This window comes from Ochotona curzoniae, unplaced genomic scaffold (genome assembly GCF_017591425.1).
Source record: "Ochotona curzoniae isolate NIBS_2020 unplaced genomic scaffold, NIBS_Ocur_1.0 contig_3819, whole genome shotgun sequence".
Classification (NCBI taxonomy): domain Eukaryota; kingdom Metazoa; phylum Chordata; class Mammalia; order Lagomorpha; family Ochotonidae; genus Ochotona; species Ochotona curzoniae.
The window spans coordinates 9179180-9200640 of NW_024466004.1; the positions used below are offsets into that span (position 1 = coordinate 9179180).

A 21461-nucleotide genomic window follows, 5' to 3' on the forward strand; every position below is an offset into this window, starting at 1 on the left:
CCCAAGTGGCTGAGGTCCTGCCACCTGGATGGGAGAACTGGATCAGTTCTCAACTTCTAGCTTCAGCTTGGTCTGTGTGAGCCTGTAAGAGCAAATATTCTCTACTTATTTGTCTCTTTGCCCCCTCAAATATATTAGTCATTTAAAAAATACACAGGGACTGACACTATGGTATAGTGGGTAAAGCAACAACTTGCAGGGTTGGCACCTCACATGGGCATAGGTTTGAGTTGCAGCTGCTCCACTTCTGATCCAGCCCCCTGCTGATATGCCTAGGAGAGCAGCAGAAAATGGTCCAAGTGCGTCAGCCCCTGCACCCACATGGGAGACCCACAAGTAGCTCTGGACTCCTGCCTTTGGCCTGTCCAGTCCTGAGCTATTACAGCCACTTGGTAAGTGAACCAGCAGATGGAATATTTTTCCTCTCTTTGTGTGTGTATGTGTGTGTGTGTGTGTGTGTCTGTGTGTGCGTCTGTGTCTGTGTGTGTAATAAATAGGGCCTGGTGCAGTAGCCTAGTGGCTAAATCCTTGCCTTGCATGTGCCGGAATCCCATCTGAGCACTGGTTTATATTCTGGCTGCTCCACTTCCCTTCTTGTTCCCTGCTTGTGGTCTGGGGAAGCAGTCAAGGATGGCCCAAAGCCTTGGGACCTGCACCTGTGTGGCAGACCACGAAGAAGCTCCTGCTTTGGATTGGCTCAGCTCCAGCTGTTGCAGCTGTTTGGGGAGTGAACCAGCAGATGGACAAAAGATCTCTCTGTTTCTTCTTCTCTCTGTAAATCTGCCTTTCCAATAAAAATAAATAAATCTTAAAACAAACAAATAAATAAATAAGCCTTTAAAAATTACAGGGGTGTAGGTTGGGGCACAGTGTGTTAAGCCATTGCTTGGATTCCTACAGCTCTTATTAGAAGTGCCTGCTTGGGCCCAGCGTGGTAGCCTAGAGGCTAAAGTCCTCGCCTCGAACGCACAGGGATCCCATATGGGCGCTGGTTCTAATCCCAGCTGCTCCACTTCCCATCCAGCTCCCTGCTTGTGGCCTAGGAAAGCAGTCAAGGATGGCCCAAAGCCTTGGGACCCTGCACCCGTGTGGGAGACCAGATGGATTTCCAGACACTTCTTCAGTCCAGCCCAACCCCAGCCACTGTGAGCATTTGGGAAATAAACAACCAGGTGCAAGATCTCTTTTTAAAGACTTGTTTGCTTAAAAGGCAGAGTTACAGAAAGCAATGGGTAGAGTTATCTTACTTCTATTGGCTCATTCCCCAAATGGCCACAGCAGCCAAGGTTGGACCAGGCTAGGGACAGGAACTTCACCCAGTTCTTCCACATGGATTCGGGAGCCCAAGGACTTAGACAACCTGCGTCCGCTTTTCCAGGCACATTTCCTAGCAGGGGCTCGGACCACAAGTGCAGCAGCTGGGCCTCACACCATCACACTGATACACGACACCTGTGTTGCAGACAGCAGTTTAACCTGCTGTCCTTTGATTTCTTAAGCGACTTATTTCACTCTAGTACTTTCTTTGAAAGTAGAAAGGGGCCTGTACACTGCGTTGTTGCTGGTTGCAGATTCTAGTCACAGCTGCTCCACTTCCGATCCAGCTCCCTGCTTATGGCCTGGCAAAGCAGTGGACAGCGGTCTGGGGGCTGGGGCTTCTGTATGCATGTGGGAAACCTGGAAGAAAGTTCTGGTTTTGGACTGCCACGTTCTAGTCCCCACCACTTTTTTTTTAGCCAATTGGGGGGTGAAGCAGCACATGGACCTCTCATTCAGCCTAGCTCTTTCAACTTAAATTAAAAAATAATAACAAAGTTTAAAAAGGTAGAGAGAGCAAGACAGACATTTTGCTTCCTCTGCTGGCTCACTTTCCAAACGCCTATAGCAGCTGGAATTGAGCGGGAAGTCTCATCCTGGGTCTCCTGGGGGTGCAGCGGAGACCCACCTGCAGCCTGCCAGGGTGTGCATCGGGTGGAAGCTGTTTTGGAAGCCAGGAATCCTAAGTAGCATCCTAACCACTGCAACAAGGCCTGGGAGCATCAGCGGCTGCAACCATTGCTGGAGATGGAGGGTTTGGCATCTGTTTAACAGCCTTGAGTGAGTCGCTCACCCTTAAGGACAGAGCTTCTTAGCGTGGCATTTGCAGTGCTTTGTGACTTGGCAGGCTGAGGGGGCTCCCTGGGCTGGCTGGCTGTGCCATGGCGGGGGGTAGGGGGGCAAGGTGAGCCTCAGTGAGTAGGGCAAGGATGAAGCTTCTGGACTCAGGCTGTCTCCTGCATGGCTTCCTGGGAGAGCAGGTGGACTTGGATGCTGCTGCAAGACTGAGATACAAAAAAAACAAACAAAAAAAACCCAAAAAACCGTCAGGAAGCCTTGGAGGTGTGTGTGGTCCTGGGCCCAGCTCAGGGCAGCCCACCCTGACGGAAACCAGCCCCCATTGCAGGGGTCTGAGCTGTGCTGGCACTCACCGTCTCTGAGGCCTTCACTTCCCTGCAGACTGGCTTTCCCAGGCTCCCAGGGTGGGGAGCTGTGTGGGTCACTCCTCTGACCCTGGGAGCAGCGTTCTTCCTAGCCAGACCACCTTGGCTCACAGGAAGGCTGGATGAGAAACGCACTGCGATTGGAACACAGCACCAAGACCTTCCTGGCAGCAGGGCCCAAGGATGCCCCCACTCCCAGCTTCTCACAGAGAAAGGGAGGAGGACACGCAAGAGATAACACTGGGCCGGCACAGTAGGGCAGGGCAAATACGTCCTCCTTTGTTCTTCAGAACTCAACACGTGGCTCAGGCTGGTCCAGCAAGGTGGACAGGGACCCACCCAGCGGGCTGGTGCCAAGGACGATGGGCTGGGGGCGGGGAGGCCCTTCCTCAGGCATTCCAGAGGCGCCGGAGTGGGGCCAGGTGCCGCCTCCTCTCCTGCACCCTCCAGGCTGAGGTTCTGGACAGGCAGTGGCTGGCCAGGCTGCAGAGAGGATCCACGCTAAGCCATGCGAGCTGTAAGCTCACCGCGCAGCCACACTGCCTTGGGGCCGCGAAGGTACTCCCTATTCAGAGAGCTCCCGTTCAGCGTTCCCATTTGGGCTCCAAGCGCCCTCGCTACGCAGCAGGGGTCTCTGGAGCCCCCTCCCCAATTCCAGACTGGAAAAGACATGAAATCGGGGTGCCCGGGCCAGGTTTAGGGACTGTGGGCCAGTGGCACAGCATGGCGACCCCCAGTGCGGCTGGCACGGCGGGCGTGGGGAGCGGGGCGGGGACCTCGAGCGGCCCGAGCTGCGGCACAGGTTCGGTCCAAGGCCGCAGCCCAAGGCCGCAGCGGCGGAGGAGGAGCCTCGCGGGGAGGCGGCGGGCGGGGGCGGCACCGCCGAGACTCGCCTGGAAACTGCTGGAAGTAACCGCAGCACCGCCGCCGTCGCTCCTTCCGCCACAGGCCGGCAAAGAGTCCCCCAGCCCCCGCCCCGAGCTCGGAGTCCGGGCGGGGGGCGGACGGAAGGGGCTGCAGAGGGCGCCCTGCTCGCCGCCGCCCCCCGCCCCGCTCGCCCCCCGCCCCGAGCGCCCCCGGCCCAGAGCGCCCCCCGCCCTGCTCGCCGCCGCCCCCCGCCCCGAGCGCCCCCCGCCCCGAGCGCCCCCCTCGCCCCCGCCCCCCCGCCCCGAGCGCCCCCCGCCCCGAGCGCCCCCCGCCCTGCTCGCCCCCCTCGCCCCCCGCCCCGCTCGCCCCCGCCCCCCCGCCCCGAGCGCCCCCCGCCCCGAGCGCCCCCCGCCCTGCTCGCCCCCCTCGCCCCCCGCCCCGCTCGCCCCCGGCCCAGAGCGCCCCCCGCCCTGCTCGCCCACGCCCCCCGCCCCGAGCCTAGTCGGCCTCGGCGGGGGCCAGTGAGGGCCTCGCTCGCAGAACCATCGTGTGCACATAGGAGCACTCGTCATTCCCGACCCCGGGCCGGGGGAGGGTCGCAGCTCGGGCCGCCGAGGCGCAGCTCGGGCCGCCGAGGCGCAGCTCGGGCTCCCCCCGGCCCGCCCCCCGCTCCCTGCCCCCGCCCCCCGCTCCCGGCCATGACGTCAAGGTGGGCGGGCGGCGGCAGGTGCGCGGAGGGCGGGCATCCCGCTTTAAGGCGGAGGGATCGGGGCCGGGCGGTGGGGCTGTGCTCCGCCCTATATAGGCCGGCCGGGCGCTCCGCCGAGCTCTCTCGAGTCGCCGTCCGGCTGTCCACCCCGCCGTCCTCCGAGCGCTTGCAGCCCTTTCCGTCAAGGTAAGGCCGCGGTGTCCTTCCGGGCCGTCGGCCTGGGAGCGCCGTCGTGCGGCCTCTCGTCCTCGTGCCGCCGCGGGGTCCGGCGCTGCGGTGCCGGTGAGGGGCTCGGGGGCGGCGGGGCGCGGCTGCCGCAGCCTGGCTCGGCGGGGTCCGGCGGGGTCCGGCGGCCCGGGGCGGCGGCCGGGGCAGCTGCACGTGGTGGCCGCGCCGGCCCGGGGCGCTGCCATGTTGGCCCCTGCACTTCCGGACGCGGCTCCCGGGGGCAGCGGGGCGGCCGGTGACTCAGCACTGGCCGCGGCTCCGCGAGGGCCGGGGCGGGCGGGGGCGGCTCCGGCGGGGTCAGCCGGGAGGAGAAGCGCGTTCGGCGTCTTCCAGGTCTTTCCTGCAGTCCTCGTGGTGGGGTGGGGGAGGGAAGGGGCACGTTCTGGAAGATTCGTGGACTCCGTCTCCCGCCCCTCCCTGGGAGCGCAGATCGTTCTAGAAGCTTCTGGAGCCTGATGCCCCGCCCCAGTGCCCGGATGCTGGGGCGATGGGAGGGCTCACGGCGGCGCCCCCCTTTCGCGTGGTCTCGGCCAACGCGTGTCCGACAGTGACCAGGGTCGCTCGGCGGCCCCGGCCACCATTTTATTTGGGTTTGGGGCGGAGCTGGGGAGTCCCGGTGGAGCTTTGTGCGGTGTCCTTTGTCCCGCGTGACCGGACCCCCTGCCCCCACCTGGTTACCCCTCATTCCTCTGCCGAATGCGGTGGTGACCGAGCGGGGGGGTTGGAGTTACCCTATGGGGAGCGATTGGGAAATGAGGTCAGCGCCGTTTTTGTGACACACCACCTTGTCGCCCACATGGCGAGGACCCTGCGCTCGTGACTGCACGTGCGGGGGTTGGAGTGGCGACCCCCGGTCCCCAGCGGTTTGGACGCCGGCTCCGGGGTCTGCTGGAGGTGGAGACGCGGCGTGTGGTCTGGCTGGCTGTGAGGCCCCGCCGTGTTCTGACTGGTGACCGGCCTGTTGCAGATGCCTGAGGAAGTGCACCATGGCGAGGAGGAGGTGGAGACCTTCGCCTTCCAGGCAGAAATTGCCCAGCTCATGTCTCTCATCATCAACACATTCTATTCCAACAAGGAGATCTTCCTGCGGGAGTTAATCTCCAACGCGTCCGACGTGAGTTTTGCGGGTTGAGTGTAGTGTTTCATGCTAGATTTTCCTCCGGAAGAGTATGCTGTGCTGTCAGAAGGGATAAACTGGCACAGTTGTTCAGGTACTGCCTGGGAAAGTGGGCAATCCAGTGAAGTCCAGTTCTAAGGATATTTCCAGGACATCTGTTTTCCTAGTTTTTGCTTAGTGATACGTGTACTCAGATTAGATGTTTCTAGTTGCATGTATAGGATGGTAGGAAAGTCCTGGAGCAGTCAGGATTAAGGACACTGGGGTAGAAATAATATTTTTGAAGAAATGAGTTCAAAAAAAGTCCAGTCCTACTTGGTTGTTCTCTGTTTGTTTACAGGCTTTGGACAAGATCCGCTATGAGAGCCTGACAGACCCGTCCAAGCTGGACAGCGGGAAGGAGCTGAAGATCGACATCATCCCCAACCCCCAGGAACGCACGCTGACCCTGGTGGACACGGGCATTGGCATGACCAAGGCCGATCTCATTAACAACCTGGGAACCATTGCCAAGTCTGGCACCAAAGCTTTCATGGAAGCTCTTCAGGTGAGAAGTTCTGCCGGTTCTGCAGTTTATTAGGCCGTGTTCTCTCTTGAGTTTTCCTCAGAATTTGCTGGTTTGTTTCTTCTGGCAGGCTGGTGCAGACATCTCCATGATTGGGCAGTTTGGAGTTGGTTTTTACTCTGCCTACCTGGTAGCTGAGAAGGTGGTTGTGATCACAAAACACAATGATGATGAGCAGTATGCCTGGGAATCTTCCGCTGGGGGCTCCTTCACTGTGCGCGCTGACCATGGTGAGTTGGGAGTGTCTTGTATGGAAAGCTGTTCTCTGGTTACCCCAGTTTGGCTTTTCAGCAGCACTCATGGGCTCTTGTGATGGACTGCAGGTGAGCCCATTGGCCGCGGCACCAAAGTGATCCTGCATCTTAAAGAGGACCAGACCGAGTACCTGGAGGAGAGGCGGGTCAAAGAGGTGGTCAAGAAGCACTCGCAGTTCATCGGCTATCCCATCACCCTCTACGTGAGTGTCCCTTCCACTCTGGGGCTGGGTGTGCTGTTAGGTTAGCCTGCGCTTCAAAAGCTGACTCCTGTCTGGTGCTTTAGTTGGAGAAGGAACGAGAAAAGGAAATCAGTGATGATGAAGCAGAGGAAGAAAAAGGGGAGAAAGAAGAGGAAGATAAGGACGATGAGGAGAAGCCCAAGATTGAGGATGTTGGCTCTGACGAAGAAGATGATAGTAGCAAGGATAAGAAAAAGAAAACCAAGAAGATCAAGGAGAAGTACATTGATCAGGAGGAATTGAACAAGACCAAACCCATTTGGACCCGAAACCCTGATGACATCACCCAGGAGGAATATGGGGAGTTCTACAAGAGTCTGACCAATGACTGGGAAGATCACTTGGCAGTCAAGGTGAGAGCTTGCTTGGTGGCTGTTGCAGGTAGTAGCCATTGAACTTGACTGATGGCATGGCTGTAAATGAGGACTGCCCTCTCCAGGGACCTTGCGCTTGGGTCTCACTGAGCCAAGTTCAGTGCAGCATGTACTGCTGTGGGTTGGCTCAGTGCTGGGGGAGAAATCCAGGTTTTGCTGGTTGGTTCTGGGGTGAGGAGTGCTCTCTGGTCCTGAGGTTCATGCTTGGCTCACTGTGGGCTTCTTGTCTGCAGCACTTCTCTGTGGAAGGGCAGCTGGAATTCAGGGCATTGCTCTTCATCCCTCGCCGCGCACCCTTTGACCTTTTTGAGAACAAGAAGAAGAAGAACAACATCAAGCTGTATGTCCGGCGTGTGTTCATCATGGACAGCTGTGATGAGCTGATCCCAGAATATCTCAGTGAGTACCCTGACAGGGCCGGGTACTCCGGGGAGAGAATCCAGGTGACTGGGTGAGGTCTGACTGTCACTGCCTGGTTGCAGACTTCATCCGCGGTGTGGTCGACTCTGAGGACCTGCCTCTGAACATCTCCCGTGAAATGCTGCAGCAGAGCAAGATCTTGAAAGTCATCCGCAAAAACATTGTGAAGAAGTGCCTTGAGCTCTTCTCGGAGCTGGCGGAAGACAAGGAGAACTACAAGAAATTCTATGAGGCTTTCTCGAAGAACCTGAAGGTAAGGCAGCAAGCGCGGTCCTCCCTTGAAGCACTTTCTGGCAGCTTTGTTATGAGAAAGGGTGTTTCCTGCCAAGCTGATGGTCTCCTCCTGAACCTTACAGCTTGGCATCCATGAAGACTCCACCAACCGGCGCCGCCTGTCTGAGCTGCTGCGCTACCACACTTCCCAGTCTGGAGACGAGATGACTTCGCTGTCAGAGTATGTCTCTCGCATGAAGGAGACCCAGAAGTCCATTTACTACATCACTGGTGCGTGCTTGCCTGGGTCTGTGCAGAGCTGTGGGGGTGGGGACGGAGATGTTGATGTCTGGCGGAGAGTTGGCAGACCTGAGTTGCTTTAATGACCTTCCAGGTGAGAGCAAAGAGCAGGTGGCCAACTCTGCTTTTGTGGAGCGTGTGCGGAAGCGGGGCTTTGAGGTGGTATACATGACGGAGCCAATCGATGAGTACTGCGTGCAACAGCTCAAGGAGTTTGATGGGAAGAGCCTGGTGTCGGTTACCAAAGAGGGCCTGGAGCTGCCTGAGGATGAGGAGGAAAAGAAGAAAATGGAGGAGAGCAAGGCCAAGTTTGAGAACCTCTGTAAGCTCATGAAAGAGATCCTGGATAAGAAGGTTGAGAAGGTATGCAGCCTGGGCTAGGGTGTATGGTGTAACACTAGGTGTGCAGTTCTTGAGTCCTAGTGTAACTGAAGTTTTTCTATGGTCACCCTCATTTGTGTAGGATCCCAAGCAAACCAGCCATCCTGTCACTCAGGATGGCTCAGTTGGTTAATCCTCCCCCTTCAAGTGCTGTAATCCTGTAAGGGAGGTGGTTTAAATCCCAACTGCTCCACTACCTAGCTAGCTCCTTGCTTTTGATCTAGTAAAGTAGTGGAAGATGGTAAAAAGCCCATATCCAGAGGCAGCTTCTGACTTTGAAATCCCTTGACTCAGGCTGCTGTGGCCATCTGGGGAGGAAGTAGATAGAAAGTCTGTCAACTTGTAAATCTGATTTGCTCCCAAAGTATTTTGGAAATACTTTTAAAAGGCAGAAAGAACACAGGTTATGGTGGCAGGGGTCCAAGGACTTGAGTCATTTTCACTGTCTTCTCGGGCACATTAGCCAAAACATGGATTCCAGGATGTTTGACTATGGAAGTCTGACTGTATACTCTGCATTGTTTTGGCTGTCCTTAGGTGACCATCTCCAATAGGCTGGTGTCCTCACCTTGCTGCATTGTGACCAGCACCTATGGCTGGACAGCCAATATGGAGCGTATCATGAAGGCCCAGGCGCTTCGAGACAACTCTACCATGGGCTACATGATGGCCAAGAAGCACCTGGAGATCAACCCTGACCACCCCATTGTGGAAACACTGCGCCAGAAGGCTGAGGCAGACAAGAACGACAAAGCAGTCAAGGATCTGGTGGTGCTGCTGTTTGAAACTGCACTGCTCTCTTCAGGCTTCTCCCTTGAGGACCCCCAGACCCACTCCAACCGCATCTACCGCATGATCAAGCTAGGCTTAGGTATGGGATGGCGGGCAGCAGCAAGGGGTGTGGAGTGTGGTGTAGGAGTCTGGAGCTTGCCTTCATGTGATTTGTTTCCATTTCTTGTAGGCATTGATGAGGATGAAGTGACAGCAGAAGAACCCAGTGCAGCAGTTCCTGATGAGATTCCCCCTCTTGAGGGAGATGAGGATGCCTCCCGTATGGAAGAAGTGGATTAGCTTCTCCTTGGAACCCTCATGCCCTCTGTATAGTGTCTCCCTGGCGCCCCCACAGCCCTGAGTGGCCCTGTCCCGCCTGGTTCCCCTGCTCATGTCTAGTGGTCTGATTCTCTCCTGTCTGGTGTCTTAAGGCAGGAAACAAGGGCCTGAAGCCCCACTCCCTCCTTGACAATGGGGTTGGATGTTGTGTATTGTTTTTTTGTTTTATTTTGTTCTGAAATTAAAGTATGCAAAATAAAGATGATGCTGTTTTATACAGTTCTGCTCTCCCTTGTACAGTAGATACACTGACTGCCCTCTCCCTTCATGAGTTAGTACATGGAAAGGAAAGCATTAATACACATCATCCATTGCATCAGTTTAATAAAATCACAGAAAGAAAATGTCATGTTTCCAAGAGTACCAAAACTTGGAACCAGCTTGCAGAGCAGCACCTGGGCCCCACCCTGGTCAACACGAGGAGCCCAGGTGGCTTGTGCTTGTCCCACATTAAAAAATGCAGGTGTGTAAGGAAGGTGTCCACAGCAGAGGGTTGAGACCCACAGGAAGTTGGCATCCTGCCCCCAGGTGATAGGAGGGTCCTGTGGTCCCCCTGTTCCCCTCAGACCTGCTGCACTTGGGCATCGTTAGGTACAGCCTTCTTTCCTCTTTGCTTTAGTCGGCCTCGAGCATAGACTCTGAGCAGAAGTGCAACAAACACCAGGGCCACCCCCAGTCCTCCCAGCACAGTCACCGTGTGCCCATAGAGGAGGCAGGAGAGCAGGATGGCAAAGGCCTGGCGCAGGGTCATGATGATGGTGAAGACAGCAGCTCCGAATTGGCCAATGGTGTAGAAGATGAAAAGCTGGCCACAGGCTGAGCATATAGAAAGCAGCAAGGCGTGTGCGGCGAACTCGCTGTGCCGCCCCATGAAGCGGGTCCCCTCCAGGAGGGCCCCCTGCTGTAGCAGCGAGCCCATGGTGAAGAGGCAGGAGAAGAGGTTGACGCCAAACATCATCTGCACCGATGACATCTTGTAGGCAAACAAGGCATCCTGCCAGTTTGAGGTGAAGCTGTCGAAAGCAATGTAACCTGCTAGCAGGATGAGGCCAGACAGTGTGGTGGCTGGGGAGCTGCGGGGCTCAGGCCCGCTGGACAGCAGGAACATGCTGACCCCGGCTGAGATGAGGCCGGCTGTGAAGTACTCCCAGTGCTCGTAGCTGCGCCGGGACACCAGCTTGCCCATCAGCATGACGGGGATCACCTTGGAGGCCTTGGCCAGCACCTGCGTGGGGAAGCTGACAAACTTGAGGGCCTCGTACTGGCACCAGCTGCTGAGCACGTTGGAGAGGCTGGCAAATGCGTACCGATACATGGGTGCCCCATGCCGGGGCTGCTTGCAGAGCGCACAGTAGAGGCCAGCCACGACCAGTGCCAGCACACGGTTCATCAGCACCAGGAACTGCGAGTCTGTGAAGCGCTCGCCTGGTGATGTGGCGGTGGCCCCATAGCTCCGGGTCATCACTCTTTCCTGCAGCACGCCCCAAGTCAGATAGGACACCTGGGTGAGGGAGGGTGGGGACAGGAAGGAGACAGTAACCAAACCGGCTCTCAGCTGCCCGCCTCCTGAGCATGGCTGCGTGGCATGACCTGAAGGACACTCAAGAGAGGACACCGTTCCTCTCTAAGGCATCTCTGCCCAGCCTGGGCTCACCTTTCAGCCACTGAAGTGTGGAGGGGAAAACCTGCGGGGACAATCACCAAGTTAGGGCTGCCCAGGCACCGTGTCCCCACCGTGTCCAAAGTGCTTTCCTAATCCAACACTTGGAACCAATTTGGGGGGGAGGAGGGAAGAGAGGATGGGGTCCCTGCAGTCCCACCCACATACAAGGTAGAACTAGAGCCCAGGTAAAAAATGTGCCCCTCTTGGATGCAGTGCTGGGGAAGGCCGATGGTTTCCCCAGACTTCACGGGTGCAGTTTATAGGAGCTAAGACGCGTGTGCACAGGGGCAGGGTACTAACGGGACCGGTGAAACCCAGGGAAACAAAAGGAGCTAACTGCCAGATGTCATGAAACAACTGTGCAGTGAACCAGTGTTGGACAGGCAAGAAAGCAAACACCCCACCAACAAGGCAGGGCTGGGTGCCCCTGGGAAGGGGGGGAACAGTGGGCAGGCATGTGACAAACCCACCAGCAGGCCTTCGGGACCAGGATGGTGACAGATGCGGTCTCACACCCCCTGCCCGTGGGGACTCACACGTCAGAGAAGCAGGTCCTGCTGACCTACCTGAAGTCCCGATGCACAGAAGAGCAGCTTCAGGGCCTGCCAAGTGGGGGTGGTCTCTGTGCTCTCTGGCCGGGGAGCCAGGGGCACCTCATCAGAGGCCTTGGGCTCATTGCCAAACACGCAGGCCTTCACCAGGGGGAAGCACAGCCCCCTGCCTGAGGGAGGCACACAGTCAGGCCCCTCCCCCAGCCCCACTGCCCCTATGTGGGCAGCTGACTACCCGGCCCCCTCCTCCAACCCCACCGCCCCTACTGGCCGGCTGACCACTGGGCTTCCCTCCCCCAGCGCCACCACCCCTATGCGGGCAGCTGAGCACTCCTCCAACCCTGCTGCCCCTGTTGGTCTACTGACTAGTGGGCTTCCCTCCCCCAGCGCCACTGTCCCTGTGTGGCCGGCTCCCTTCCCCCAGCCCCACTCTGTGCAGACAGCTGACCACCAGGTTTCCTTCCCCCAGCCCCACTGTCCCTGTGTGGCCAGCTGACCACCTGGCCTCCTCCACCTGCCCCTCCCTCGGACAACGCACGCAAACAACCTATAACCTGGACCTAACCCAGTTCCCCACCCTTTCTCCACACACACACCTGTTTCTAGGTAGTTCTTCCGTTTGAAGTACTGCACCAGAAGGTAGCCAGGAACCATGAAGCTGGCATAGCCAGCAGCATTCACGAAAAAACGGAAGAACCATAGCTGGGTCCACGACTCCGGAGGGGCTTCGGGAGTCTCCCCACCTGCCCCCAAGGAGGGGAGGAAGGCCAGCACCAGCACTGTCCACCACCTGCTGGGAGGGCGGACACAAGGATTAGGGTGCTCTCCGTCATCCCTCAGCCCTCTCCAGAGGGGACCACGCTGGAGCAAAGGCCTCGACGCCTCCCCGCCCCCTTCCACCGCAGTCCAGCCCGGACAAAGAGCCTCTCTCTCTCTCGGGGGGTTCGGCGCCGGCCAGCTCGGGCCTCCTCCTCCGCCGGGGGGCGGACCCGCCTCTCCGGCCACACAGGTCTTCCTCTGTTCCCACCAGGGCTTCGCGGCGGCCACCCCTTACCCACTACGCCACCCCCACCTTCCCGGGGCGCCAGGGTCCACAGTCCCAAAGCTGAACGCTCCGGAAGCCCTCGAGCACCAGGCCCCGTCCCCGCACCGCACCACCCGCACCAGCCCCGGCAAGCGCTCTGCCGGCCGACAGCGCGGCAGCGGGGACCCCACCCGACCCCCGAGCCGAGGCCCGGCGGTCACGTGGGCCGGGGGCCCTGTCACGTGGGCCGGCCCCTGCCCTAGTCCCCCAACCTGGCGTCCATGGTCCGCGCCGCGTGGGGCGGACGGGGACGGGGGAATGGAGTCCCCGGGCGGCGCGAGCCCTCCGCTCCCGCCGCCGCCGAGAGCAGCCAGTCAGCGGGCGGCTAGCGGAAGTGCCGCGCTCTTCCCGCCTCCCTCCCCGCGGCCGCCCTCCGTCCCCTGCCCCGACCACGTAGCGCCCGCCGCCGGCCCACAGCGCCCCCGCGCGGCCCGGAGGCAACCTCAGCTCGGGTCCCGGCACGGCGGCCGGGAGCCCCAACCCTGGAGGGGGTGCCTGCCCGCTCTGCAGCGTCTTGACATGCGATGCTCACATCCCGATGTTCCGCGTGCCATGAACAGGGGCATCCCACCTTCGCAGGGCAGTAAGATGTGACCTTTTTGTCGCGGCCCCACTCCCGGTGACCTCCGAGGCCCCGCAAGGCCTGGCCCTGTAGTCCTCGCCCACTCACTCCCTGCACCCTCGTGCATGCTCTCCAGCTTATTCTCGGTTCCTCTAATGCATCACAGGTTTCCCGCACGCTCTGCACGAATCACAGTGACAAAGGACACTGAGTGTGCACCTCCACCCACCCCACTCTTCTCCCACACCTTCCCATGGCCCCTTGCCCCGTGCAATGGGACCGTAAGCTCCACGTGACCAGAGCCCATGTTGCTTTATTTCCCCTCTTTCCACATGCACATGGCACAACAGAAAAGAACATGCAAAGTCTGACTCCACTGCCGGGCCTGGATCTCTCTCCTTTCTCTTCCTCCTGCCATTGCTCTCAGCTCTTCCATGGGCAGAATCACATCGTGTCTGGGGCAGAGCAAAATGGGAGGGCTGTGAGATGGCAGACCTGGCCCAGCAAGGCCTCACTCAGCTCCTGGTCCTTCTAGAAGTCCCCAACGCACAACACAGGTGTGCAGCCATGCGCGTGCACATAACCATTCTGGAGGGGCCAACGTTTTGCAAAGAAAACAGTCTGTATTTTAGTGTCATGTTACTGAAACTTCTCTTCCCCAGCTGCTCAGAGCAGGGTCTTCCGTGGCAAGTCCTCAAGCAGGCACTGGAGCCCTTGGGGCCTGCTTGCTGCTGCTTGTACCCAGTCTCTCGGCAGACACTCCACATCCTTCTCCCACCTGCTGACCCACAAGAGCCTCCAGAGCCTGCAGCGAGGCTGGCCACCGGCTTCACCTGGGACCCTACGGGCTCTGGGAGGGGTGAGGCTTTTCCGGAAATCTCCATCCACCTTAGAAGTGCTTGCTTCCCACACTGGCTCTCTCTTTTCTTGCACTCCTTCCTCTCTGGCTCTGGACCCCCCCGCGCTGGATCCCCATCTCTGGTCTCAGCAGTCCTAGTACGCCCCCTCTCGCCCCCCGGAACAGCACATCGGAGCTGAGCTCAAGCTGTAGCAGTGTGGCGGCCCCAGGTTTCCAGAGGGGGAAGATGGGGAGCCCCGTCCCGGGGGGTGCAGGGGCCAGAGGGCTTCAGACCCAGCCCTGGCTTCAGTCAGCACACAGCAGCGGCTTTCCCGAGATCTTCAGGTCATCAAAGGGCAGAAGAGTCAGGGGCTGGGCAAGAAAATGCAGAGAAGCGAGAGAGATCAGAGGTCAACCTCAGGCAGCCCAGGGGAGCCTGTGGGACTGCTCCCTCCCACCAGATGGCAGCTAATGGACAAGGAACACCTCTTCACAGAACTTCCCACGTCATGGCCAGCCCTCCTGTCCCCGCTGGGCAGGGCGAAGATCTGAGGAGCCTTAGGGAAGCTGCTGGCTTTTCTAAGAGAATACCAGCATGGCTCCAGCTGCAAGTGACAGCAGAGGTCACCCAGCCCACTGACCTTCCTATTGGCTGCTTTTGGGGGGTGGGGTGGGGAAGACTACTCAAAAAACCCGAGTATCTTTCTGTAGGAGGTTACACAGGAAATCTGGGTTTGTCTCTTTAAAAAGAAAAACCTAAGCCCTGGGAACAGAGCTCTCAAGGGTTGCTCGCAAGCTTCTTGGCAAACGCAGCTGGAAGGTAGCTAAATGTGGAGCCAGCGTTGCGGCCACCTTGCCTAGTTTCTTCATCTCTGTGTCCTATACAGCCTTCTGAAGGGTCGCATCCCCTCCTATGCTACCAACATCTGCCGGAAGCTCCATGAAGAAGCCCCGTGCAATGCTCTCGGGGTTCCCCACCCAGCCCTCTTATCCTACACAGGCTTGGGTGGGGGCCACTTCACCCACTGCCCCCTGCAGGGCTCCAAGCTGGCTCCCTTTAGTCTCAGGGGATGCTAGGGACATAGGCTGGCCCAAGTGGGCACCGCAGGCAAGGGGTGGAGTCCTGACCCTTTTTCACTGCCCTGGTGCACTATCCCCTGCTATGTGTGATGGCAGTCCCCTGCCCCAGGGAGAGGAGAGCTGAGCCTGTGCCTCTTACATCCTCTGCCAGGTCCTGGGGAGTCTCGTCCTCCACGTTCCTTAGCAGGGAGTCAGCGCCTGCCTCGCACAGGGTGGACGAGATGGTGCTGAGGCCCCGGCCGGCGGCCAGGTGCAGGGGCGTGCAGCCGTTGAGCATGCGGGCATCCACGCGGGCCCCAGCCTGCAGCAGGAACTGCACCAGGCCCCGCTCTTGGGTCTCCACCGCCAAGTGCAGCGCCGTCTTCCCACTGGTGCCCTCCTGGAGGGGAGGAGGCAGAACTTCAGTCCAGGCAGGGGCGTCTCAAGGAGGAAGGCAGTGTGCAGGAACTGGGCTCAGGATGAGGATGGGGAAGAGGTGGGGGTGCCCTGACTGCACCTCACCTGTGCATCCACGTCAGCTCCGTTCTGCAGCAGTAGCTCCATGAGTGGTTGGTTCCTCTGCAAGGTGGCGACGTGGAGACAGGCCAGCCCTGGGGAAGTGGGGCCGAGCAGGGCCGGGCTGCTGATTTGAAGTCACATTCCCTCCCCCACCAAGCCCCAGGGGACCCACTGCCCACTCAGTGCCTCTCTCATCACAGGACCGTTAAAATGCACACACACCAAAAACTCCCTCAAAAGTCTGAGGCGTGTGTAATGGCGGGAGGGACTCAAAGTTTCCACGTTTTCGGTCATGTTATTGAAACCTTCATGCTTCAGGAGTCAGGCTGCTGAGTGACGCCCCCAGTGCACACCCCCTCTATACATACACACATACACACACACTGCACCTGTTCTCAAGGCAGTGGCAGTTCCCAAACCACTTATTCCTGTCCCCACCGTGCCCTCCAGCCCTTCCCCAGACACCTCTGCCACCTCTCTAGTGTGGGCTTCCTGAGTTTTTTTTTGTTTTGTTTTGTTTTGTTTGGCTCCTAATGTGCTGCATTGGACCCCCCACTGCTTGGCAATAGAGATTATGGTTCTGTAGCTGTCCTTTGTCCCCTCCACGTCTCTGCTCCACAGTGCCCTGCCACTATGCTGTTTATAAAGCATGTCCCCCGTTCTGCCTGGTGTGTGCTGCCTTGGGACCATACCTGTAGCATTCTGGTGTATTTTCTGCATGCCTCAGCTGTAGGTGTAAACCTACTCACAGGTGCAAACCTACTCCTAGGAGAGTGCCTGGCACCTAGATGGCTTGCCAGGATGAACTAAGTCCACTTAACCTCTAGGAAGCTGAAAGTTGAAGGCCCAAGATGTCCTTTGCAAGCTGGGTACACAACAGGTGCAGAATGAATTCTGAATCAACCATTCATTCATTCTTTCACTCATCAAATGCATACTGAGTGCTTCCTTGCATACAGTTGCCAGGCAGATAGGGATGGGACAGTCCTAGGGAGCCCTCCTCCCACCTCCCCACACCCCAACCACAGCCTCTGGGCTGCCCACACCTTGCCAATTCTGTAGCTGGAGATCCAGGGAGTGAGGTGGTCCTCTGCCTGGTTCTGGCTGCCCCTCCAGCAGGCAGCGGGCACAGGCCAGATGCTGGCGCTGGCAGGCCACATGCAGGGCCGTGTCGCCGTGCCGGTCCTGTAACGTCCTACTGGCCCCTTTTAGCACCAGTGCTTGCACTGCACCGGGCTGGTCCAGATGCACAGCCAGATGGAGCGCTGTCTGTAGGCACAATTGGGTGGGGGTCACCAGGGCTGGCAGGCTCCCACCTCTGGGTACATGGCAAGATGGGCATCTGCTTGGAGAGCAGCTTATCAATTCCACAGCCAGGTATCTCTAAGCCCTTCCCGCCATCACCTTCCCAGCACCTAACTCCTGGGACCCCAGTTTTGGAAGCAGGGATGTGTCAAGTGGTTTTCTGCTCTTCTTATAGGTCCCTTTAGGAAGGACACATGGGGATAGACGCAAGCTGTACCCCACTGCAGGGAACTATCCAGGGACAAGAGACGGGGCTTAGCCTGGAGATGGAAAGATGGAGGCACCAGGCAGTTTCTGCATGACTAGTCCCTCCTAGAAGATTCCACTTGGATTCCACCTGCTGTGGCTAGGCAGCACCTCCAGGCTGCTCCACTGTGACATGGGAACCCACAGCAGCCAGCAAGTGATATCCCAATCAGAAAGGCTGTGTGACTGGGCACTGCCACAAGTACCTCGGCCTGGGCTAAAGGCATTATTTATCTCCCTCCTCAGCTCCCATTCCATTTCTGGGCATACACGGGCATCTAAGCACAGCCTCTCATCCCTACCCACCTGGTAAAGGTTGTTCTGAATGTCCAAGACCTCCTGGGGCAGCAGAGCCAGGCAACACAGCAGCACTGCGGGGGCTTCGTGAATCACCGCCAGGTGCACCAGCCTGCGAGAGCGGATGAGGGCTAAGGAAGCAGGGCTTGGGCTGGGGTCTGGGCCCAGGCTGGACAGGGTGGGCTGGGGTCTGGGCCTTGGCAGGCAGGCACACATCAACCTCCAACTAGCTCTCCCTGGGGTAGGTACAGGAAGTGAGAGTTAGAGTCAGGAAGTGAGGGGTTGGTATGGAAAGCCAAAATCCTGTGGGTGTGGGAGGTCCAAGTTCCCATCACTGGCTTTCGGGAAGACTGGACGCGTGGGCAAGTGGGGCAGGGTGCTGACAGCATTGGAGCTTTCCTGTCCAGCCTGCCCATGCCCCACTCTTCCCCTCTGTGCCCTAGGCCCTGCCAGGCCAACTGCTGTGTAGAGGCAAAACGAAAGCTGTGGGCCTTGGGCAGAGGGGTTTTCCACTGCCGAGTACCCCACCACCCCTCCCTGCATGGAGGCTGCTGCGGGCTCCCACTCAGCGGCCTTCCACAGGCCCAGCCCGGACGGGGGCGTGGTCAGTGTGCCACCCATCTTGTCCTGCTGCCCAGCCCAGGGGAGTTGGGGAGGGGGAAAGGAGTGACCAGAGACCCCTCCTCCCCTTCCTGCAGGCACTACCTGCAGAGAGATGTGGGCAGTGCCAGCCGTGGGGGTTTGATGGGTGAGAGCAAGACCTTTGACCTCAGGACAAAGAGGGGGGCAGCTGGAGGGGAAGTTCCATTCTCTTGGGGTTTCCCCTGTACCAGGTGGGGAAAATGAAAGCAGAGCTGGAGGGTCCAGGCCCCTGACAGCTGCCTCTGGGGAGCAGGTGACTGAGGGGCCTGGCGGGGGGCCTGGGGAGGGGGCTGCTGTGGTAAGAGAGGCCAAGCTCCCGGAGCCAAGGCAAGGCCCAGGAGAGAGTGCTGCGGAAGGGACCAACGGCTTTGGAAATCCCCGCGGCCAGGCCTGCTCTCTGGGTCACATTCCTGCAGCCACCTCCCTCTTTCCCTCCGTCTCCCCTCCTCCCACTTCCTTTTCCCACTTCCACACCTCCCACAGCACAGACACCTCCGAGGCAGGACAGAGCCCCCTGCCCTCACCCTTCAACTTCTCTTCTCTCGAGACCCTCTGGGGACTCCTGACGCTCCTCCCCCAGCTGGACATGCCACCTGCAGAGGCCCAGGTTCCCGCACCAAAGGACAGTGACAGGTGTTTGGAATGGCACCTCCAGCACCTTGGGGTGCTAGGCCTGGGGGGTTGCTGATCCAAGTTCAGGGTTCCAGGAGGCCTGTGGTCTGAAGTGACCTTGGTCAATGCATCCCCCAGAGCAGGCCAGCCTAGGAAGGCCCTGGCTTCCCTCCCTGGCTCTTTCTGACATTTTGGATCTGGGACTTCAGCCCCAGTCCCCAGTTCCCGAGTTCACACTGGCAGACATTTCCTCTTGCTGGGACCAAGAGCCTCAGCTGGCACCTGTGCATCCCACCCAACAAGTGCCCCTTGGCAACTGCCTCCTGGCCTTGTCCCCACCAACTTCCACTTGGGCCTGGGGAAGGGCAGGACAGTGAGGGGATTTGGGGGGGTGCTCAGGGAGCCTGACTCCAACCATCACTTCCCCTTCACTGGTGGAGGAAGTAGGCTGAGGCATCCAGCTGTGGCTGTCTGCTGGAGTTGGTGTCCCCAGCTGGCTTGTCCCCTCCTCCTTGGGGCCAGCCCCAAGCCTGCACCTCCTTTCAGGGCCCTGACGGCACCACCTACCTTGATCCCTCTAGTTCCCCGAGACACCAGCCTTTCGAGGTGAGCAGCTGGGACTCCCAGAGATTGAGCAAACAAGGAGGCCCCCTCCCCCAGCCAGAAAACAAAACTGGACTAGTCAGGGGAATTTTCTACGGGTGGGTTCGCGGTGATTTCCAAGATGCTGGGTAGCATTCCAGGGGTTCTAGATGAAGGCCCCCCACTGCCACCCTCACCCCCTAACTAAGGAGGGCATACAGCTGATACTAGGTCTCCTGGTTCCAGCCTGGCTACAGCTCAAAAGTGGGCGGGCAGGGGCAGCGAGAGTGTGCAAGCTTTCCCTCCCAGCTCGTGCGCTTGGAGGCCCGGACCAAAGAACCCGTTGTCGGCCAAGCCCCCACACTCACGTGTCTCCATCTTCTGAGATGTAAGTGAGGGCTTCTAGCTGTTGTGGGCTCAGTGTCCCTGCACGGGAGAGCGGCGAGCCTGGGGCCTCCGCCTCGTCCTCGCCTTCAGCCTCTGGGCCCTCCAAGAGCGACAGGGGCTCGATGAGCGAGGAAGAGTCGTAGGTAGAGTCGGCCCGCTCCCCCTCCGCGTCTTCCTTCTCCGGAGGCTCCTTGGTGCTCCCCGTTAGAAGGGTCCAGCCTTGGGGACCGCCGCCGTCCGAGGGCGCAGCGGCCGAGGTGGGCGTGGGCTCGGGCAGGGAGCGCAGCGAGCGCAGAGACTCGATGCCCGAGTCACACTGGCCCTCGTCCGCCTCGTCCGCCGGCCCCTTGCGCGTCTCCGACATCCCGCGGTCGGGGCCCGCTGCGAGCGGGGAGCTGGTGGCCGCCGGCTCCCGCGCGCGCTGCCTGGCCGGGTGCTGCGCCGGGCGGAGCGCGCGCCCGGGCCGAGCTGCGGGACGCCGGGGCGGCTCGGCTCGGAGGCTCGGGCAGCGCCTGCGGGGTCCAGCTCAGCGCGAGCCCCCCGACTGCCCGACCGCTCCTCGGGTCTCCCCTCGCGCCCCGCCCCCGGCCCGCCCCCGCCGGGCGCTTCCGGGCCCGCGCCCCGCCTCTCCGGAATCCCCCGGAGGCGGGCGTGCGCGGAGGCTCGGAGCCGCCTGCGGTTTCCTCTGCCCTGCCCAGTCCTTCGTGGGCTAGTGCAGCCCTGCGTCCCTCTGCCAGTCCGTCCATCACATCCACTCATCCTGTCCTTTACTTCTATGGGTCCAGCCCCCTCCCGGTCTCCACCCCTGGGCGTCTTGGAGGAGGGCACGTGGCTGGTGGATGAGGCGAGGCAGCCTCGCTTCTGAGAGTGCGCGCCCATTTCTCTCCGCTTCCCTTGCTTTCTCACTTCTTCTTAGCAGTGCGCCCGGAGTAGGGGACGCGACAGGGAGGGGGACACCCATGATCTGAACGGGGGCGGCTTTCCCCTGGGGTCCCTGCATCCGCTCCCCAGGTGGTCACGTGTCCTGGGCAGGATGCTGTGTTTTTTGGAAAGTGAGCTTTCGCAGGAGCACAGAGCGGGTCATGGGGTTCCCGTGGTTACAATATCTGGTTACCGCTCCCTCGGGCCCTACTGTGGTTAGGGAACTTTAGTTCCTCGTGGTGGGGCCGAAGTGGGGAGCCCCCGGACATGCTGGGTTGCCCGATATGGAGGGCTCCACCCACGCCCTACCCCCAACCCCTCTAAAACGCCCTGGCTCCTTCTGTGTGTTTGCTTTCCCTGGCCGGGACGCCACCCACAGAGGAGTCCCCAACCGGGGCCCCATCCACGGCGGGCTGCTTTGTTCCTTTTTCCTACTCCCAGCGCCCCGCCCACCTCTGCCCAGCAGTACCTCAGGATTCCTGGCCCAAGCGGCCTGCCCCGTCTGCCTCTCATGTCTTGGGGGTGAACGCTGGGGTGAGTGTGGGCAGCATCTCAGCAGCCTGTCCAGGCAGCTGTCCACTAACTCAGACCGGCCCCCAAACACGGGGGAGTCTCTGCTACCCCACCACCTGGAAGCAGAGCCCAGGACTGCGGCACCCAGCCCCACCCCCACAGAGCAATCCCGGTCCTGAACATCACAAAATGCCCTGACAATTCCAGCAGTGACACGGTGACAACAGCTGTCACACGCAGGAGCCCGCAGTGGGGTGAGAGGCAGGGAAACCACCTTCTGAGCAAGACGTGGGAAAAGGAAGTGGTGTGGCACACGGGAACGGTGACCTGCTGTTTGGCATGCCCTGGAGATGGAGGAGTGTTGGGGAGAAAGTCCCAGGAAATCAGAGCTGTGCATTCCTGTGTGTGTGTGTGTGGGGG

General features: G+C 59.6%; 3 protein-coding genes across 10 annotated transcripts; 1 reads left to right on the top strand and 2 right to left on the bottom strand.

Annotated features, from left to right (window-relative positions):
• The first annotated feature begins 4165 nt into the window (after positions 1–4165).
• On the top strand, positions 4166–9479 carry HSP90AB1 (heat shock protein 90 alpha family class B member 1). Its single transcript, XM_040983461.1, has 12 exons — positions 4166–4242; positions 5252–5398; positions 5742–5948; positions 6037–6196; positions 6290–6423; positions 6507–6815; positions 7070–7235; positions 7319–7509; positions 7613–7760; positions 7864–8132; positions 8688–9021; positions 9112–9479. The coding sequence occupies exons 2-12, from the start codon at positions 5252–5254 to the stop codon at positions 9219–9221; spliced, it is 2175 nt and encodes a 724-aa protein (XP_040839395.1). The 5' UTR covers positions 4166–4242; the 3' UTR covers positions 9222–9479.
• Positions 9480–9567: 88 nt separating this feature from the next.
• Positions 9568–12894, bottom strand: SLC35B2 (solute carrier family 35 member B2). 8 transcript variants are annotated; one of them, XM_040983463.1, is made up of 5 exons: positions 12771–12861; positions 12071–12267; positions 11490–11644; positions 9812–10761; positions 9568–9776 (listed from the first exon to the last, which is right to left on the bottom strand). In XM_040983463.1, exons 1-4 carry the CDS (start codon positions 12779–12781, stop codon positions 9823–9825), a joined length of 1302 nt encoding a protein of 433 aa, XP_040839397.1. In that variant the 5' UTR covers positions 12782–12861; the 3' UTR covers positions 9568–9776; positions 9812–9822. The 8 variants fall into 8 exon arrangements, with proteins under 8 accessions (XP_040839397.1, XP_040839398.1, XP_040839399.1 ...); XM_040983464.1 differs by lacking the exon at positions 9568–9776 and having other exon boundaries at positions 9794–10761; positions 12071–12264; positions 12771–12894; XM_040983465.1 differs by lacking the exons at positions 9568–9776; positions 12771–12861 and adding an exon at positions 12541–12575 and having other exon boundaries at positions 9794–10761; positions 11490–11640; positions 12071–12264.
• A 537-nt stretch (positions 12895–13431) lies between these two features.
• NFKBIE (NFKB inhibitor epsilon) lies at positions 13432–20102 on the bottom strand. Its single transcript, XM_040983472.1, has 6 exons — positions 19589–20102; positions 17394–17496; positions 16583–16805; positions 15540–15628; positions 15178–15417; positions 13432–14330 (listed from the first exon to the last, which is right to left on the bottom strand). The coding sequence occupies exons 1-6, from the start codon at positions 19969–19971 to the stop codon at positions 14265–14267; spliced, it is 1104 nt and encodes a 367-aa protein (XP_040839406.1). The 5' UTR covers positions 19972–20102; the 3' UTR covers positions 13432–14264.
• Positions 20103–21461: the final 1359 nt, after the last annotated feature.

Excerpts from the sequence above, each read along its gene's own strand:
- NFKBIE (XM_040983472.1), bottom strand. The coding sequence starts at position 19,971 with ATGTCGGAGACGCGCAAGGGGCCGGCGGACGAGGCGGACGAGGGCCAG. Across the intron at positions 16,806-17,393 it reads TTCAGAACAACCTTTACCAG|ACAGCGCTCCATCTGGCTGT; the intron begins GTGGGTAGGGAT and ends TTGTGCCTACAG. Across the intron at positions 14,331-15,177 it reads CCCAGGACCTGGCAGAGGAT|CCCCTGACTCTTCTGCCCTT; the intron begins GTAAGAGGCACA and ends TTTCTTGCCCAG.
- SLC35B2 (XM_040983463.1), bottom strand. Across the intron at positions 11,645-12,070 it reads GAAGAACTACCTAGAAACAG|GCAGGGGGCTGTGCTTCCCC; the intron begins GTGTGTGTGTGG and ends TGCCTCCCTCAG. Across the intron at positions 10,762-11,489 it reads TCTGTGCATCGGGACTTCAG|GTGTCCTATCTGACTTGGGG; the intron begins GTAGGTCAGCAG and ends TCCCTCACCCAG.
- HSP90AB1 (XM_040983461.1), top strand. The coding sequence starts at position 5,252 with ATGCCTGAGGAAGTGCACCATGGCGAGGAGGAGGTGGAGACCTTCGCC. Across the intron at positions 7,510-7,612 it reads CTTTCTCGAAGAACCTGAAG|CTTGGCATCCATGAAGACTC; the intron begins GTAAGGCAGCAA and ends TGAACCTTACAG. Across the intron at positions 9,022-9,111 it reads CATGATCAAGCTAGGCTTAG|GCATTGATGAGGATGAAGTG; the intron begins GTATGGGATGGC and ends CATTTCTTGTAG.